This window comes from Prionailurus viverrinus, chromosome B4 (assembly GCF_022837055.1).
Source record: "Prionailurus viverrinus isolate Anna chromosome B4, UM_Priviv_1.0, whole genome shotgun sequence".
NCBI classification, from domain to species: domain Eukaryota; kingdom Metazoa; phylum Chordata; class Mammalia; order Carnivora; family Felidae; genus Prionailurus; species Prionailurus viverrinus.
Window position 1 is genome coordinate 64,385,963 of NC_062567.1, and position 18,789 is coordinate 64,404,751.

An 18,789-nucleotide genomic window follows, 5' to 3' on the forward strand; every position below is an offset into this window, starting at 1 on the left:
TGGGCATCTTTGTAATCTTCCTCTGGCCACTTCTCATCCCTTACTCTCAGCCTAAGGCAACTGCTGATCTGCTTTCTATTAGTCTGTATTTTCTAAAATTTTATGTAAGTGGCATCATATAGTATGTTGTCTTTTTGGTCTAGTTTCTTTCACTCAGCATAATTATTTTGAGATTCTTCTATGTTGTTTGTTGTGTGCATTGATGTTCATTCCTTTGTATTGCAGAGTAGTATTCCATTGTATGGACACAGCACAATTTATTCATCTGTTGATGGACATTTGGGTTTTTTCCCCTCCAATTTTGGCTATTCCAAACAAAGCTGCTATGAAAGTTCATATAAAAGTCTTTGGACATATGCTTTCATTTCTCTTGGGTAAATATTTGCAAGTGGAATGGCTGGGTCATATGATAGGTGTATATGTAACTTTTTTTAAGGAACCAACAGACTATTTTCCAGAGTGATTTGTATCATTTTACATTCCTGTCAGCAATGTATGAAAGTTCCGGTTGCAACACTTCCTTGACACAGTTGGTACAGTCAGTCTTCTAAGATTTAGTCAGTAGTAGTACAGCTTTCTCCCTCTATCTGAAAGCAGAGCATTCCTATGAAACCTTTCATAAACTGAAATGGTGTTGTAAAGCAAAGAAGCAATTACAATTAGCTTATATGGAAAATTTTTGGAGCTTTCCCAGACCCCAAAAAATAATCTCCCTTAGGTTTTTCTAATACCTTAGGACACATCTTGCTAATGATGCACAAAATAAATTGGGATAAGGCACAGATGCGCGCAGACACAGTTCAAAGCTGCAGTAGCTTGATGCTGAGATGCTGAGTGTAGTTCTGGGGAAGGAGCCTGGCAGTGCCACTCTTGCTGCTCAGGGTATGGTGTGCATGCTGCGTCTCTGACAGCTTGCTGCAGAACAAACACTGACAGCTGTTTTCACTTCTCACCTTTTTTTTTTTTGTAAAAGCAAAAATCCTTTTCAGATTTCCTTGGGTTAGTAAAAATAGGTACTAACGTAGATCCTTTCATAAAAGCGAAGTGGCATAATGTAAGCTTTTGAAAAGGCTGGATACATGTATCTCATTGTGGTTTTAATTTTACATTTCCCTAACAACTAATAATGTTCACAGCTTTTCATGTGCTTATTAGCTATTTGCATATCTTTGGTGAAATGCTTACCCTTTTTATTTCTGTAATTTTCTTTTTGAAGTAAAAAAAAAGGTTTTCATTTTGATTGAAATCCAGTTTATTAATTTTTTCATTTATGAATCTTGCATATGGTGTCATAGCTAACAAATCTTTGCCTAAACCAGGGTCATGAAGGTTTTCTCCTGTCTTGTAGTTTTAGATCTCACATTTAAATCTGTGATCAATTTTGAGTTAATTTTTATATATGGTGTGAAGTGAGTTTCAAAATTCATCATTTGCATTTGTGGAAAGGAAAGAAAATCTTTTCCCCGCTGAATTGTTTTGGCACCTTTGTTGAAAGTCAGTTCACCGAAAAATGTAATTTATTTTTCCCTTGGAATCTCAATTCCATTCCATTGATCAATCATGTCTGCCTTTATATTAGTGCCACGCTGTCTTGATTACTATAGCTGTATTGTAAGTTTTGAAATTGCGAACTACATTAGTCCTTTAATTTGTTCTTCTTTTTCCAAAATGTTTTGGCTCCTAGGTCTTTGCATTTCCATCTAAGTTATAGGATCAGCCTGTCAGTTTCTATTTAAAAAAGAAAAAAGAAAAAGAAAGAGAGAGAGAGAGAGAAAGCAAGCCCACTTGGAATTTGGGGATCAACTTGGGGAAAATTGTGATTTTAAAATTAGTGATTCTTCCAATCCACAAGCATGAATTGTTTTCCTATTAGTTTCTTTTTTTTTTTTTTGAATGCAGCTTTCATTCATAGTAATATGAATGAAGCTTTCTTCATAGTAATCCTAAATTTGAACTGTTCCAGATGTCCATTAAGAACAGAATATTAAAGGGGTGCCTGGGTGGCTCAGTTGGTTAAGCATCCAACTTCAGCTTGGGTCATGATCTTTTGGTTCGTGGGTTCAAGTCCCACTTTGGGCTCTGTGCTGACAGTTTGGAGCCTGGAGCCTGCTTCGGATTCTGTGTCTCCCTCTCTGCTCCTCCTCTGCTTATGCTCTGTGTCTCTCTCTGTCTCTCTGTCTCTGTCTCTGTTTCTCTCTCTCAAAAATAAACATTAAAAAAATATTATATGTACACATGCAACTAGTGAAACATTGTGTGTCAACTCTACTTCAATACAAAGAATAGAGTATTATATAATTATATAATGGACTAATACACAGAAATGGAAAAGAATGAACTACTGATAACATACAGTAGCAAGTAAAAACATGGATGAAACTCCATACCAAAGAGGACCATTGTATAATTCCATGTATATGAAGTCCAAAGACAGCCTTGATTAATGTATGGTGACAGCAAACAGAATGGTGGTTACTGTTGAGAGTTATAAACTTGAGGAGCATGAGAAAACCTTCCAGTATGCTTGAAATGTTCTCTCTCCCCAGCCCCCACAGTTTTATTGAGATATAACTGACAAAAATAAATTCAAATAAATGGTATGCTTAAGGTGTTCAACATGATGATTTGATATATATATATGTTGTGAAATGATTACCACAGTCAAGGTAACTAGCATATTCATCACCTTATGTAGTTACCTTTGTGTGTGTGTGTGTGTGTGTGTGTGTGTGTGTGTGTGAAGTCTATGTAAGAGATGCTCTATTAACAGATTCCAAATATGTAATGTATTATTCTAGTCCCTATGTTGTACATTAGTGACAAATATGACTTACTTGTGTTTTAACTGGAAGTTTGTACCCTTTGACTAGCATCTCCCCATTTCCACCCCTGGCCCCTTCCCCAGCCTCTGACAGTTCTGCTCTTTGCTTCTTGGAACGTGACTTTTTAGATTCCACATATAAGTGAGGTCACATGGTATTTATCTTTCTGTGTCTGGCTTATTTCACTTAGCATAATGTCATTCATATTCATCCATATTGTCACAAATGTCAGGATTTCCTTATTTTTTTTATGGCTGGGCAATATTCCATTGTATTTAATCTTTAATTTCTCTTAGTGTAATGTATTGTGTTCAATAAAGCCTTGTGCTTCCTTGGCTAAATTTATTCCTAAGCATTTTATTATTTTTATGCTTTTGTGAGTGGTATTATTTTCTTAGTTTCATTTTTGAATTGTTTTTTGCTGGTATATAGGAATACAATTAATTTTTTAAGATTGATCTTGTCTCCTGTGACCTTGTTGAACTCATTATTAGTTCTACTAGTGGTTTTGTAGATTCTTTAGGTTTTTCACTATTACTGGATTATGTTGTCTATAAATAGAGATATTTTTAATGGTTTTTCAGTCTGGATGCCTTTTACTTCTTTTTCTTGCTGACTGCAGTGACTAGAATCTCTAGTATAGTGTTGAATAGCAAACAAGCAAGGCAAGAGAGGGCATGCTTGTATTATTCCCAGTCTTAGAGAAAAGCATTTAGCCTTATACTATCATGATGTTAGTTGTAGGTTTTTAGTAGGTGCCCTTTATCAGGGTTAGGGAATTCCCTTCTATCCCTAGTTCTTTGAAAGTTTTTAGTATGGATTTTGTCAAATGTTCTTTCTGTGTCTCTTGAGATTATCTTGTTTTTTTCTTTTATTCTATTAATATATTGTATATTACTTTATTTTCAAATGTTAAACCACCTTAGGTTCCTGGGATAAAAGCTGCTTGATCTTGGTATATAATCCTCTTCATATCTTGTGGGATTTGGTTTGCTATTATTTTGTTGATAATTTTTACATCTCTGTTCGTGAAGAAATTGGTCTGATTTTTTTCTTGTGATGTCTTTGGCTTTGGTACTAAAGTTGATACTGACTTTACAGTAGAGTGAGTTGGAAGATGTGTCCTCTATTGAAGTAATTTGTGGAGGATTTATATTTTTTCCTTAAATGTTTTTGCACCTGCTTTACTTAATGGGATGACTTTTAACTACTATATATATATTTTAATGTCTTTAGGTTTTCTAATTTCTTCTTGAGTCAATTGTGGTAATGTGTGTTTTTCTAAGAATTTATCCATTTCATCTAAGTTGTGTAATTTGTTAGCTGTGTGATAAAGTTGTTTGTAGTATTTCCTTGAAAACCTTTTAATTTCTGTAAAGTTGGTAGTGATGTCCCTTCTTTAATTCTAGATCTGTGTATTTCTTCTTTTTCTTTCTTGGTCAATATAGCTAAAGATTTTATTGATATTTTTAAAGAACTAAGTTTTGCATTTCATTTGCTTTCTTTGTTATTTTTCTGTTTTCCATTCCATTGATTTCTGTCTTAATGCTCATAATTTCCTTTTTCTGCTTGCTTTGGGTTTAGTTTGTCCTTTGTGTGTGTGTGTGTGTGTGTGTGTGTGTGTGTGTGTGTGTGTGTGTGTTTTGTAGATGCTTAAAGTGTAACTTTAACTTACTGATTTGATATTTTCTTCTGATTTAATATAAGTATTTAAAACTGTAAATTTCCCTCTAACCAATGCTTAGAGGTCAACCAATGATTGCTTGGAGGTTGTGTTTAAAATATTGAGCTAATAAGGCTTTTTTTCTGTGTGCAAGAACTCACATTCAGTCAGGGATGAGTAGATACCTGATGCCCTCTCTTGAGTGTGTATACAGCTTTACACATGTATGCAGCCTTTTAGACCGCTGGGGTATTTGGGAGTTTTCTCGATCTCCCTATGAAATTTCTGGATGTTTTTTTGCTTGCTCCAAATACAGCAACCCCAGTTAGCTGTGGTGATGGGCTTTCCTGAGGGCTTGCCACCAAGGTAATGATTATTTTTGGCAAATTCCCTGGGCATGGGGCTCCTCTGTCTTCATTCCTAGACTACTAAGCATTGGTAGAGCTATCAGCCATGGAGCTGGGGGTGGGAGGGAGATAACTTCCCAGGGCTCCACAGTGGTAAGTGTTCAGTGTTAAGGTTTAGTATTTTTTCTTGAAGTACTGCTTCTCAGTTTATTGTATGCCTTGGTTACTCTCCAGATTCTGCAATGATTGTTTCTGCAAGTGTTATCTGTTTCTGTGATTGCTTTTGGGCGACAGGATCTGCCAGACTTTTCACTTAATCCAAGAGTCTGTCCCATATTGATTAATTTTTGAATGTTAAATAAGCTTTGTATTCAGGAGATAAACTCCACTTAGTTATAGCATGCTATCCTTGTTATGCATTCTTGCTAAATTTGCTAAAATTTTGATTTGCTAAAATTTTATTAGGAATTTTTGCATTAATCTTTGAGGGTTATTCTTTTCTATATTTCTTTCCTTGTGATAACTTTGTCTGGTTTTGAAATCAGCCTAATGTTGATGTCATAGGGTGATTTGGGATGTATTCGCTAATGTGTAATTTTCTGAAGGTTTATGTAGAATTGATACAATTTCTTCCTTAAATGTCTGATAGAGTTCATCAATGAAGCCAATTGGTATGGAGTCTTTTTTTGTGGGAAGGTTTTTTTAAAAACTATAATTTCCATATTTTACTAAATACAAGGCTAGTCTGAATATTTTTTCTTTGAGTGAAATTTGGTAGTTTTCCATACAAGGATTATATCTATGTTTTATCTATGTTGTAGAATTTATTGACTGAAAATTAATAATAATCTCTTGTTATGTATTTAAAATTTTTAACATTTGTAGTGATGTCTTTTCTCTCCTTGCTAATACAGATAAGTTATGTCTTGCCCTTCTTTTTCCTGTTTTAAATTGAAGTATAATTGGCCTGTAACATTATAGTAGTTTAAGGTACAGTGTAATTAAATATTTGTATACATTGTAAAATAATCACAATAAGTCTAGTTACCATCTGTCAGGATACAAAGTTACAAAATTCTTATGTTGAGAATTTCTAAGATTTAACTCTTAGCAAATTTCAAGTACGCAATACAATATTATTGACTATAGTCACCATGCTATGGTCACCATTACATTCCCATGACTTACTTATTTTATAATTGGACTTTTTACCTCTTGACCAACTTGACCCATTTCACCCACTCCCCAACTTCCCTCCCCTCTGGCAACCACCATTCTGTTCTTTGTATCCATTAGTTTTGTTTTGTTTGCTTGTTGTTTGTTTTTTTTTTTTATCAATTTTTTAGGTACATAAGTAAAATTACGTTATTTTTCTTTATTTCTCTGGCTTGTTTGATTTAGCATAATACCCTCAAGTTCCATGTATGTTGTTACTAATGACAAGATTTCATTCTTTTTTATAGCTAATAGTATTTCATTACATACATATACATATATATATATATTCCCCATCTTATTTATCCATTCATCTATCTTCGATGGACACTAGGTTGTTTCCATATCTTGGCTATTCCAAATAATACTGCAGTGAACATTGGAATGCATATATCTTTTTGCTCCCCCCCCCCCCCAGATTATTCTTATTTAGAGATGTTTACCTAGGGTGAAAGCTGAGGTCATTCATCAGAGATCATTTTTCTTATCCAGTAAAGGTGTTTTAGTGCTGTAAATTGTCCACTAACTGGTCCTTTTGCTGTATTCTCCAAATTTTGATATGTTTTGTTTTAATTTTCATTCAGTTAAATATCTTCCTAATTTTTCTTTTGATTTATTTTTCAATCTATGAGTTAGTTAGAAATTTGTTGTTTGATTCCTAGACATCCTAAGGCATTCCTGTTATCTTTCTAAATTAGTTCCATTGTGGACAGGAAACATCCTTTGTATGATTTGAATCCTTTCACGTTTGTTGAGACTTGTGTTATGGTCAAGAATGTGGTTTACATTTTTTGTGATTATTGATATGGTAGGGTTTCAATAGGTTCTCTTATTATTTTTTATTTGTCCCATATCTGTTTATTTTTCCTCTTTTTCTACCTTTTTTTAATTTGGGTTTTTTTAACGGCTTAACTTATTTTTTTTTTCTTGGCTTATTAGTTATGTCTGTTTTGTTTTTCAGTGGTTGCTTTAGTTTATAGTATATATTTTAACTTATCACAGAGTATCTTAAAATTTTATCACTTCAAGTATACTATAATAACATAGTATGCTTCCATTTCTCCATTCTGGCCTTTGTGTAGTTGGATTCATATATTTTACTTATATACATGTTACAGATCCAGTAATAAATTATTGCTTATCTGTAAAAAGAGCTAAAAAATGAGAAAACATGTTTTTTATATTTAAGTACAAATTTACTGTTTTTGATGGTCTTCATTATTTTGTGTAGATCTAGATTTCCATCTGGTGACATTTTCCTTCTAAAGACTTCCTTTAATATTTCTTCTAGAAGGGTCTGCTAGTGATGAATTCTTTAATCTTTTGTGTATTTGTCTCTCTTCTATTCTTTTTGAAAGATGTATTTTGACTTGCATTTTTGCAACAAGAAATTTGTCATTTTTAATATCTGTATATGCAGTATACAATTTTTCTGTTTTTAAGATTTTTCCATCATGTGTTCTCTACCATCGACTTTCTACTATGGATTTTATCCATTGCTTAGGATGTTCATTTTCTTATCATTTCTTGTGTTTGGGCTGTGTTGAGCTTCTTAAATCTGTGAACTTAACCATTTTTGTCAAATTTGAAAACAGTTTAGCCATTAACTTTTAAAATATTTTTTTCTGATTTCTTTCTCGTCTTTGGGACACAAATTCCATGTAAGTTAGCCCACTTGAAGTTGTGTCATAGTTTGCTAATGTTGTGTTTTTATATTTTCAATATTTTTTCTTTGTTTCACCTTACATAGATTATATTGCTTTATCTTCAAACTCACTAATTGTATATTCTTTGATGTCTCATCTTCTCAAATCTGTTCAGTATAGTTTTCATCTCTAGAAGTTTGATTTAATTTTTCCTTATATCTTCCATGCATTTATTTCAACATGCCTAGTCTTTCCTCTTTCTTCTTGAAAATAGGGAATATAGTCATAATAACTGATTTTAATGTCCTTGTCTACAAATTCTATCATTTGTGTCATTTCTTGGTCTATTTCTAATCGATTTTTCTTCTCATTATGGGTTGTAACTTTTGGTTTCTTTCTATTCCTGGTAATTTTGTTTGAATTATGTACATTATGAATTTCATCCTTCTGGTGTCTGGAAATTTTTGTATCTGTATAAATTATTGTAAGCTTTGTTCTTGATACAGTTTAGCTACTTGAAAATAGTATGATCTTATTGAGGCTTATCTTAAAAACTATTTTTTTTTAATGTTTATTTATTTTGAGAGAGCAAGAGCGCACGAGCAAGTAGGGGAGGGGCAGAGAGAGAGGGAGAGAGAATCCCAAACAGGCTGTGTTGTCAGTTCAGAGTCCGACACAGGTCTCAATCTCAAGAATTGTGAGCTCATGATCTGAGACCAAATTAAGAGTCAGGCACTTAACCCACTGAGCCACTTAGGTGCCCCGAGGCTTGCTTTAACTTTTTAAGTGGTACCAGATATGCCTTCAGTCTATGGTTAATTTTGCCCCCTGCTGAGGTACACTTCTGAGTACTCTGATTCCTTTTGAATTATGAGGTTTTCCACTCTGGCTGATGGAAATACATTTTCCATCTATGTGTGAGTTCCTGGACTTGTTCCATCTTCTCCTTTTAGATGTTTTATTCTCCTTCCACACCCCAGCCTTGGGTATTACTTCCTATGCATGTGCTGATCAGTACTTAGCTGGATATTTGAGAACTCTCTGTAGAACTCCAAAGTTCTTTCTTTGAAGCACTTTCTTTCATGATACTTTGCCCTGTGAACTCTATTCTCTGTATGCTTTCTGAACGTCTAGCTCTGTTTCAACAAAGGGAATCTGTGAGCTCTGACTGGGTTGTCTATTTTTATTTTGTGGCTTTTTTTTTCTTGAGAGAGAGAGGGTGCAAGTGAGTGAGGCGCAGAGGGAGAGAGAGAGAGAGAGAAGTGGGGCTCACCGGAGCTTGTGTTTTACCTCAAGTGGGGCTCATGTTCACCCAATGTGGGACTTGAACTCACAAACTGTGAGATCATGACCTGAGCCAAAGTCAGATGCTTAACAACTGAGCCACCCAGTCGCCCCTGTTTTGTGGCTTTTATACTCTGTAGGCAGTAAGCTAGGAGCAGTCCTAGGGTTCACCTCATTTGCTGCGTTCTCTCTCTCTCTCTCTCTCTCTCTCAGATCATTATCCTGTTCTACCTGATGGTTGATGTCTGAAAACTTTTGTGTCCTATATTTTGTCCAATTTTTTAAATTGTGTCAATTAAAAGGGGAAATCTAGTTCCTCTTACTTGATACTGGCTAGTTGGAAGTTTTGAAACTTATATTCAGCTAGCAATCAAACTCATATTTTTCAAGGCAAAATGCAAGTCAGTTTTACTTTTGTATGTAGAACCTTTCAGCTTTTCTTATTGCTCTCTTAACAAATAAAGCTCTATCCATATGATCCAGTAATTCTACCACTGGGTACTTAACCCAAGGAAAATTAAAACACTAATGCAAAAAGATATATGCGGCCCTATGTTTCTTGCAGCATTATTTACAATAGTAAATTATGGAATCAACCCAAGTGTCCATCCATAGATGACTGGATAAAGAATATGTATGTATATATCCATAATGGAATGTTACCCGTCATAAAAAAGAAGGAAATCTTGCCATTTGCAGCAACATGAATGGATCTAGGTAGTATAATGCTGAGTGAAATAGGTCAATCAGAGAAGGACAAAACCATATGATTTCACTCATATGGAATTTAAGAAACAAATAAAAAAAAGGGGCAAGAAACCAGACACTTAAATTTAGAGAACAAATTGGTGGTTACCAGAGAGGGATGGGTGGGGAGGATGAGTGAAATAGGTGAAGATTAAGAGTACATTTACTGTGATAAGCACTGAGTATGCATAGAATTATTGAATCATAATTTACACCTGAAACTAATACAACACTGTGTGTTAATTATACTTGAATAAAAAAGTGAAGTTTTGTATACTCTGGGTTCTTTTAAAACCTTATATCATAGGTGTTCTTTCACTGATTCTATTCAAGCTTTATTCCTTTCTTTTTGTTCCTTAAGTGTACTGCCAGTCTTAAATCTATGCTTATTCTATTCCCTTGATGATGCTTACTCCTTTCTTCACATGTCTGGCCATTCTGTTTCTTTCTCTTATTTATCACGTCCTTACTAGGAACTTTCCTGACCAAACTATCTGATACAGGACTTCTAACACAAGTTATTCCATCATGTGATCTTGTAGCATCTATATAACTGTTGTAATTACTTTTTTATTTATTTATTTTACCCTTTGTACTTATTGATGGTTAAGTATTTAATTATTTTAAGAATTTTCCTTTATTCCCCAAAGTTTTTTTTTTTATTTGTTTATTTATTTGTTTGTTTAGAGTGAGCATGAGCAGGGGATGGGGCAGAGAGAAAGGGAGAGAGATTATCCCAAGCTGGCTTTGTGCTGTCAGTGCAGAGCCCAACATGGGGCTTGATCTTACGAACTGTGAGATGGTGACCTGAGCCAAAATCAAGAGTCGGACACTTAGCTGACTGACTCACCCTGGTGCCCTAATGGTTATGTATTTATAATTTTCCTGAACTAGAATATAAGCTGTGTTGTCTCCTTCTACATAGTAGGAATACATTAAATGTGTTTAATACACATAAATAAGCCTTCCTTTACGTTTTTTTTTTTTTATTTAGAGTAATAAAATTTCTCTGGTGTTAAGATGTATATTACTGCATAGTATAGATTATGTCTTTTGGTATAACATAATAGCATCATTCTGTCCAAAACATCAATGAGACCTATATTGAGAAACAGTGTAGGATCGTTATCTATGAACATACATGGGTAAAACATCGCTCTCTGCTTAAAAGTAAACTTAACTCTTTTATCTCTCTGCCCACAACACATGGCATAGTGTCTGGAAACACAGCAGACGTACATGCTCATTAAGTATTTAATAAATAACTTAAAAAATGGAAATCAGAGTTTTGGTGGTCTATATATCTTTTCTAAATTTCTTTGTTACCTCCAATCTTTGGAACAACTCAATCCCAGGTAAATTTGTTGATAGTCAATGGCAACAAAATCCAGAATATCTTGATTTCTAATTGTGTTCTATGATAGTTTTGATCTGATACAAATTGGACATATTAGAATTATTATTTCCTCATTAGAAGGAACTTAAAAGTTATCTAGTCTTACCTTTTCATCTAATTTATCTTATATCTTAGATTACTTATATACGCACTTGTATATGTTTTTCTGCCTTGAGAACTTTAGAATTGTTAGGTTGAAAAAAACCTGTTCTAATATTCCCATGATTATTTGATTTTATGTTTTAACACAGGATAACTTTTCTCTGTACAGTCTTTAAATGTCTTTCCCTGGTTAAATGAAGCAGCAGCTACACACAGTGTCTAGGTTATTCACTAGATCTTGTTACAGAAAACAAACTATATATAGGTTGGGCATATTTTGTTAATAAAATAGTAAATTGAACCCATACTAATTTGTCATGTTGAAATACTGAACTAATTGTAGATTAATTTTATACTTACTAAAGCACTAGAAGAATACATTAGACAAACTCCCACCCAAAGCAATATTTTTTTAATTAAAAAAAATTAAAACATAGTCAAGGTAATTGTTAGTAGCTACTTGATATGTTCTCTAAGAATTTAAGTGCTTCAAAATGAAAATGCCCTATTTTTTTTCTTTCTAAATATGTTTTTATGTATCCCAAAGTCCAAGAAATAGGAATTTCCTTACTGGAAGACCTGTTAGAGTTATGGGTGAAGATTGTGGAAGCATGAATGAGCAAAGACAAACAGTCTTTATTACTGAAAAACAATCAGTACAACCTATTTGGAAAGAAAATAGAAGAGAGGTTTCAAATTTTCTTGAAGACATGAACCAGCCAACAGCCAGCCTTATATCAGAGAATTGTAACTCTTTTATTAGTGAAAATGTGATCAATTTATTAAACACAGATCAACAGAGGATAAAGAAAACCTTTGACAAGTGTGGTTATGACAGTATGGGAGATAATTGCGCAAACACAAGTTCTGATAAAAATCATTCAGCTGGTCAATGCATTAGAAGTATTTTTACAGATCCAGAGTTGACTTTTGGTTGTTCGACTTTTAATGAAACACATTATCCAGAGAGGTGTCAGCCAAACAAGAAGTATCAGAAGGAGTACAACAATAATGAAAGAAATACTTTTAAGAAGGATTGTTGTATAGCCAGCTCTGAAAATAAAGGTGAGTGTCATACACGAAAAACATAATTTATTGGGTTTTTTTTTTGTTTTCAGTTTTAGGTGTATGTGTGTGTGCGCGCGCGCACACGTGCCCTCGTGTGTGTGTGTGTGTGTGTGTGTGTGTGTGTGTGTCTGTGTGTGTGTGTGTTTAGGAAGCCTTATGAAATTAAAAATAGCGTTGTATTATATGACTTTTTGTATCAGTAATTCCCCTCTGTATGGGTCATAAGCTTTAAATTAAAAAAACAGAGATGGTCTATGTTAAGGTTTTGGTTCAGTGCATATTTTTATTTTTAAAGGAAAATTTGAAAGTGATTGCCAAGAGAAGACACCACAGAATGAAATCCAGAAACATCCGGTGAATTATATGTAAGTTTTTAGGTAAATCCAGGGAATACAAATCAGCATCTAGTATAATGCATGTTGAAGGTTTGACCTGATGCAAAATGAGGTAGGTGAATAGCTGTCTGAGAGTGGGTAGTCCAGCCTCAAGGAAGACTTACCACTTACCAGAATCTTGGTAATACCACCCCACTTGAGAGTATCGTGCTCATATTTGCAGTGCAAAAATATCTGGAATGATAGTATTAATTAGATTTGGGAAAACTGACTTATGTGTATAAGAAACTTATATACCCACCGTAGTGTCAGTTTATTAATTTATAGTAAGAAATAGAAGAGTCACTTCTCTATTCACCCTTGCATGGTGAGCATATTTTCCAACTTTTGGCAGTTCTTTATGGGAAGATTGCTTGGTTAGTATAAAATCAGAACAAGAGAGTGATAGAATTCAAATCTTAATAGCATAAGCAAGCATATCAACAGTTTATGAGGCTGTTATTATAGGTAATTAAACAAAAGTTCTAGTTTCAGAAGAGCCCAAACTTTTTTTGTAGTGATTATGATGTAGTCAGATTTTGGTCATTGAAAATCATGAACTAGAATATATTTTTATTCTGAAAGTATTTCTTATGGAAATATTTAAAATGTGTTTATAAAAAGAGTACATAAATGCTATTTTTTTGGGATTGACACAACAAATTAATTAAAATGTAGATTCACAACTTAATAAAATCAACAAAGTAGCTACTTTGTTGTTTTTTGTTTTTGTTTTTGTTTTTTTTTTTCAACGTTTATTTATTTTTGGGACAGAGAGAGACAGAGCATGAACGGGGGAGGGGCAGAGAGAGAGGGAGACACAGAATCGGAAACAGGCTCCAGGCCCTGAGCCATCAGCCCAGAGCCGGACACGGGGCTCGAACTCCCAGACAGCAAAATCGTGACCTGGCTGAAGTCGGACGCTTAACCGACTGCGCCACCCAGGCACCCCCAAAGTAGCTACTTTGTTGACAGATACTCAAATTTTCAGAAACGTGTGAATAAAAAACATTGTAGGCCTTGAATTTTTGAATGTACTTTATGAAAGTGATTTAGAACATGGTCCTCAAATCTGGCTAAAGTTCCACATAACTTGAAGGGGCGATTTTTTTGAATTAAAAATGCCAAGTTTGATCCACATATAATAAATAAGCTCTTTAGGTTGGAGCTTATGAATCTGTTTTTTGAAAAGCTTCTCTTGTAATTCTGATCTGAAACCAACATTGGGGGGGCGCCTGGGTGGCGCAGTCGGTTAAGCGTCCGACTTCAGCCAGGTCACGATCTCGCGGTCCGTGAGTTCGAGCCCCGCGTCGGGCTCTGGGCTGATGGCTCAGAGCCTGGAGCCTGTTTCTGATTCTGTGTCTCCCTCTCTCTCTGCCCCTCCCCCGTTCATGCTCTCTCTCTCTCTGTCCCAAAAATAAATAAACGTTGAAACCAACATTGGGAACAATAATTTAGAACAAGGGTTTTCAGTAGGATTAAAGCACGCTTTAAAAGCATCTTATTTATGATCCTTAGGGGTAATATCTCTTCGGAAGGATTGCATTCTAATCCATCATGGGACTTGGGATTTGGTGAGGTAAAGTACATCTTACATTATTTTTCCAATTAAGTCAGTTGTATTATGTCATAATATAATAATACTGGTTGGCAGTTTACTTTGGTTTAAAGTTTGATTTAAAGTTAGTTTTTATCAAAAAATTTCTTTTTAGGTTAATACTTTTTCTTTGTTTTATTTTTTTTTTTCACTTTGGGGAAATTATAGCTTAGATTTAGACGTAAAATTACCACCTTTTTAAAAGGTGTAACATGCTTTAAGATAAACCAATCTAGATACTTAAAAAATTCTTCTTATAAGTCCTATAAAATTTTTTCCAAGATGGAAACATCAGGTTTCAGTATCCTATGGTCAGCATAGTTATATGTTTAAGAATACTGAAAGATCTATAAGCACTGGTTATGTAAGTTATAACCACTGCTGGTAATAAGGGTGTGTGATTGTTTCAACAGTCCAGGCTTTGTGCTAGGAGCTTTATGTACATCTAATCTCCAAGAGCCTGATCTTGTAAGGTCTTCAATGCAAAAGAGACTCAAGTTCAGAGAGATTAAAGAACTTGTTCAAGGTAACACACTCAAACCAGGATTCAGACTCTTACCTGACTCTATATTTTCACATATACTAATTGTTTTCTCTTTTTCTCTTTGATGAATATGCATTGAATACATAATATGTATTCATATAATAGAGTTTATTGAGAATTTATATATGCTAGACACTGTTGCAACAGTGGTGAAAAAAAGTTTTTGTTTTCTGAAGCTTACATTCTTTTATGCACCAGACACTGAAAGGTACAGAGAGGAAAGGGCATGGAACATATCTTAGGGAAGCTATGGTAGCTAGCCTGAAACAGAGAAAAAGAACCTAGTACATTTAGATACATTGCTCCAATTACAAAGGTTTGTAGAAACTTAGTAAAAGACACTTCTTCTAAGTTTTTTAAAGGAGTTTTATGGTTTCAGTTCTCACATTTAGATCTTTAATCCATTTTGAATTCACTTTTATGTATGGTATACATAAAGTGGCCCAGTTTTCTTCTTTGGCATGTAGCTATCTGGTTTATTGAAAAGACTTTCCCCCATTGTTATTCTTTCCTCCTTTATTGTACATTAATTGACCATATAGATGTGGGTTTATTTCTGGGCTCTCTATCTTATTCCATTGATCTATGTGTCTGTTTTTGTGCCAGTACCATACTGTTTTGAGTCCTGTAGCTTTGTAGTATATCTTGAAATCTGGGATTGTGGTACCTTCAGCTTTGTTCTTCTTGACCTTAGGAACATATTTCTGGTTTTGTTTCCTTAGGCAAGGGAAACAAAAGGAAAAATGAACCAAAATACACCCAAATAAAAGGCTTTTGTACAGCAAAAGAAACTACTGACAAAACAAAAATGCAACCTTCTTAATGGGAGAAGATAGTTGTAAGTGGTATATCCAATAAGGGGTTATTATCCAAAATATATAAAGAACTCGTACAGCTTAACACCAGGAAAGTAAACAATCTGATTTAAAAATGAGCAGAGGACCTAAACAGACATTTCTCCAGAGTAGACAAACAGATACCTAACAAACACATGAAAAGATGCTCAATATCATTAATCATTAGGGAAATGCAAAACAGAACCACAATGAGATGTGATTTCACACCAGTCAGAATGGCCAGTATCAAAAAGATAAGAAATAACAAGTGTTGGCGAGGATGTGGAGAAAAGGAAACCCCTCTTGCAGTGTTGGTAGGAATGTAAATTGGTGGAGCTGCTATGGAAAACTGTATGGAAGTTACTTAAACAATTAAAAATAAAAACTCTGTACAGTCCGGTAATTCTATTACTGGGTTATTTATCCAAAGAAACCAAAAACACTAATTTGAAAAGATATATGCACCCCATTGTTTATTGTAGCCAAGATTTGGAAACAACCCAAATGTCCATCAGTAGATGAATGAATAAGAAATTGTGGTGTGTGTGTGTGTGTGTGTGTGTGTGTGTGTGTGTGTGTGTGGACACACAGTGGAATATTACTCAGCCACAAAAAAGAATGAGATCTTGCCATCTGTGACTTGAATGGACCTAGAGAGTATTATTATGCTAAGTGAAATAAATCAGAGAAAGACATACCATATTATTTCACTTATATGTGGAATAAAAAAAATGAACAAAAAACCTGGACTTTTAAATATAGGAAACAAACTGGTGTTTGCCAGTGGGGGGGCTAATGAGGGATCGGCAAAATAGGTGAAGAGGATTAAGAGGTAAAACCTTCCACTTATAAAATAAATAAGTCACAGGATGAAAAGTACAGTATAGGGAGTGTAGTCAATCATATTGTAATAATGTATGATGATAGTTGGTAACTACACTTATGGTGAACATTGAGTAATATATAGGATTGTCAAATCAGTGTGTTATACACCTACAACTAATATAATCTTTTATGTCAGTTATACTTCAATAATAAAAACTAAAGATGACAGTTCTAAGTTTCATGGTCAGTCAGAGGAAGATGTGATAGAGGAGAACATTTTTGATTTGGGTGTAAGTTTACCAAATGGACAAACTGCCTTTATCCTATGAAGAAGAAACAATTCAGATAGAAACTAAGAGGTGAGGGAATATAGGTTGTTGTAGAAACTGTAAGTAAGGGGGTGCCTGGGTGGCTCAGTCAGTTAAGCATCTGACTTTGGCCCAGGTCATGATCTCACAGTCTGTGAGTTCCAGCCCCGTGTCAGGCTCTGTGCTGACAGTTCAGAGCCTGGAGCCTGCTTTGGATTCTGTGTCTCTTTCTCTGCCCCTCTCCCACTCACGCTGTGTCTCTGTCTCTCAAAAAATGAATAAACGTTAAAAATAAAAAAAAGAAACTGTAAGTAAGTTGTTTCATTCTACTTACTGTTATTGCTTCTACTGTAGCATAAATTAAAAGGTGGAGGAATGGCAGGAGATAACGCTGGGCATTATAAAGGGCCAGGTCATAAAAGACTTTGTAGGACGTATAACAATTTAATTCCCTATCATCAAACAGCCACTAAAAATTTTTAGCAGAGGAATATTACAAACATCAGAGTATTAAAAAGTTGAGGAGTGGCAGTGAGGATGGAAACAAGAGCTATCACAAAGATTTAGAAGGTCTAGTTTTGGTAGAGCTTGGTGATTAGTTAAGTGAAAAGGGAAAAACTGAAGTCCTGTATTTATGATTTGGGTAAAGGTTGATGGGATGATGCCACCAAGACTGAAAACATGGGAGATGGTTGCAGAAAAGGTTAACTCTCCATCAAATTTTATGTGCCCTCTTTTACAGAATAGACCTGTTACTGTGAGAGGGCTACCCGGTCAAGGAACACATTTTCTTTAATTTTTTTTAATGTTTGTTTATTTTTTAGAGAGAGCATGAACAAGGGAGAGGCAGAGAGAGAGGGGAGACAGAATCTGAAGCAGGCTCCAGGCTCTGAGCTGTCAGTACAGTGCCTGACATGGGGCTCGAACCCACAGACTGTGAGATCATATGAGCCAAAGTCAGATGCTTAGCCAACTGAGCCACCCAGAAGCCCCAAGGAGCACATTTTCTAATCTTCCATTCAACTAAATTTGGCCATGTGGCAAGATCTCAAAACAGAATGGTATCAGCAGTGATGTGCATCATTTTCATGCACTGTAAAAGGTGGGGATTCTTTCTCCATGTTACCCCTCATGTGATAGCTACATGGTAGTGAAGCCCTAAGGGATGTTTGCAGCCACAAGATGGGAGGGACTGAGTTTCTAAATCACTAGTTGGAAGAAAATTGCTGACCTGAAAAACTCATTTTAGATTATTAAATAAGAATGAAGTAATTGTGGGGCACCTGGGTGTCTCAGTCAGATGAGTATCCGGCTTCGGCTCGGGTCATGATCCCACAGTTCGTGGGTTCGAGCCCTGCGCTGGGCTCTGTGCTGACAGCTCAGAGCCTGGAACCTGCTGCAGGTTTTGTGTGTGTGTCTCTCTCTCCCTCTCTCTCTCTGTATTTCTCTCTCAAAATAAATAAACATTAAAAAAAGAATAATATATATTCACTCAAAGAAGGAATTATCAGCAGGTTAAAATACTTAAAAAAAACAAAAAACCTCTTTTTGACTATATCTATGACAGCTTAAATGTGGCTAGAGCAAGTTGGAAAAGAAAATAAGCCCATTAGGGTAGAGCCTGCAGGGAATCAAGTACTCTGAGGAGGTCTTTGGGTAGACTAGACATGGGGCTTATAATTTGTGACTCATGGACAGGGCTAAAGGTGTAGTGAAACTTTGGCTAAAATCTTAAATTCTACAAGAGCGACCAAGGCAGGAGTCAGCACAGGAAAGGAAGAAGGAAGGAGTAGGCGCAGAAGAAAGGCAGGGCTGTGCCTTCCCACTGGCTGGGTAAAATCAAAACAGTTAGTTCCTACTGAGGCAGAATTAAGACAGAGAAGCAAACAAAAATCCATCTTGGATGGCAGATTGTAGGGAATGGGGAAGAAGTGGTGTTCCCAAGATCCTTTTGTTGGATGTGGAAGGGAATAGGAGAGAACAGGGTCTTGGAGGAGTATAAAAATAATTTTTAA

The 18,789-nt window shown here is 35.1% G+C and overlaps 1 protein-coding gene across 1 annotated transcript in view; it reads left to right on the plus strand.

Moving 5' to 3' along the window:
* Window positions 1–18,789, plus strand: part of CB4H12orf40 (chromosome B4 C12orf40 homolog) — an 88,410-nt gene that overhangs the window by 44,409 nt on the left and 25,212 nt on the right. The window contains exons 8-10 of the mRNA XM_047867286.1: window positions 11,770–12,287; window positions 12,586–12,655; window positions 14,183–14,243. Coding sequence (XP_047723242.1) covers window positions 11,770–12,287; window positions 12,586–12,655; window positions 14,183–14,243 — 649 coding nt within the window. The remainder of the gene's footprint in view (window positions 1–11,769; window positions 12,288–12,585; window positions 12,656–14,182; window positions 14,244–18,789) is intronic.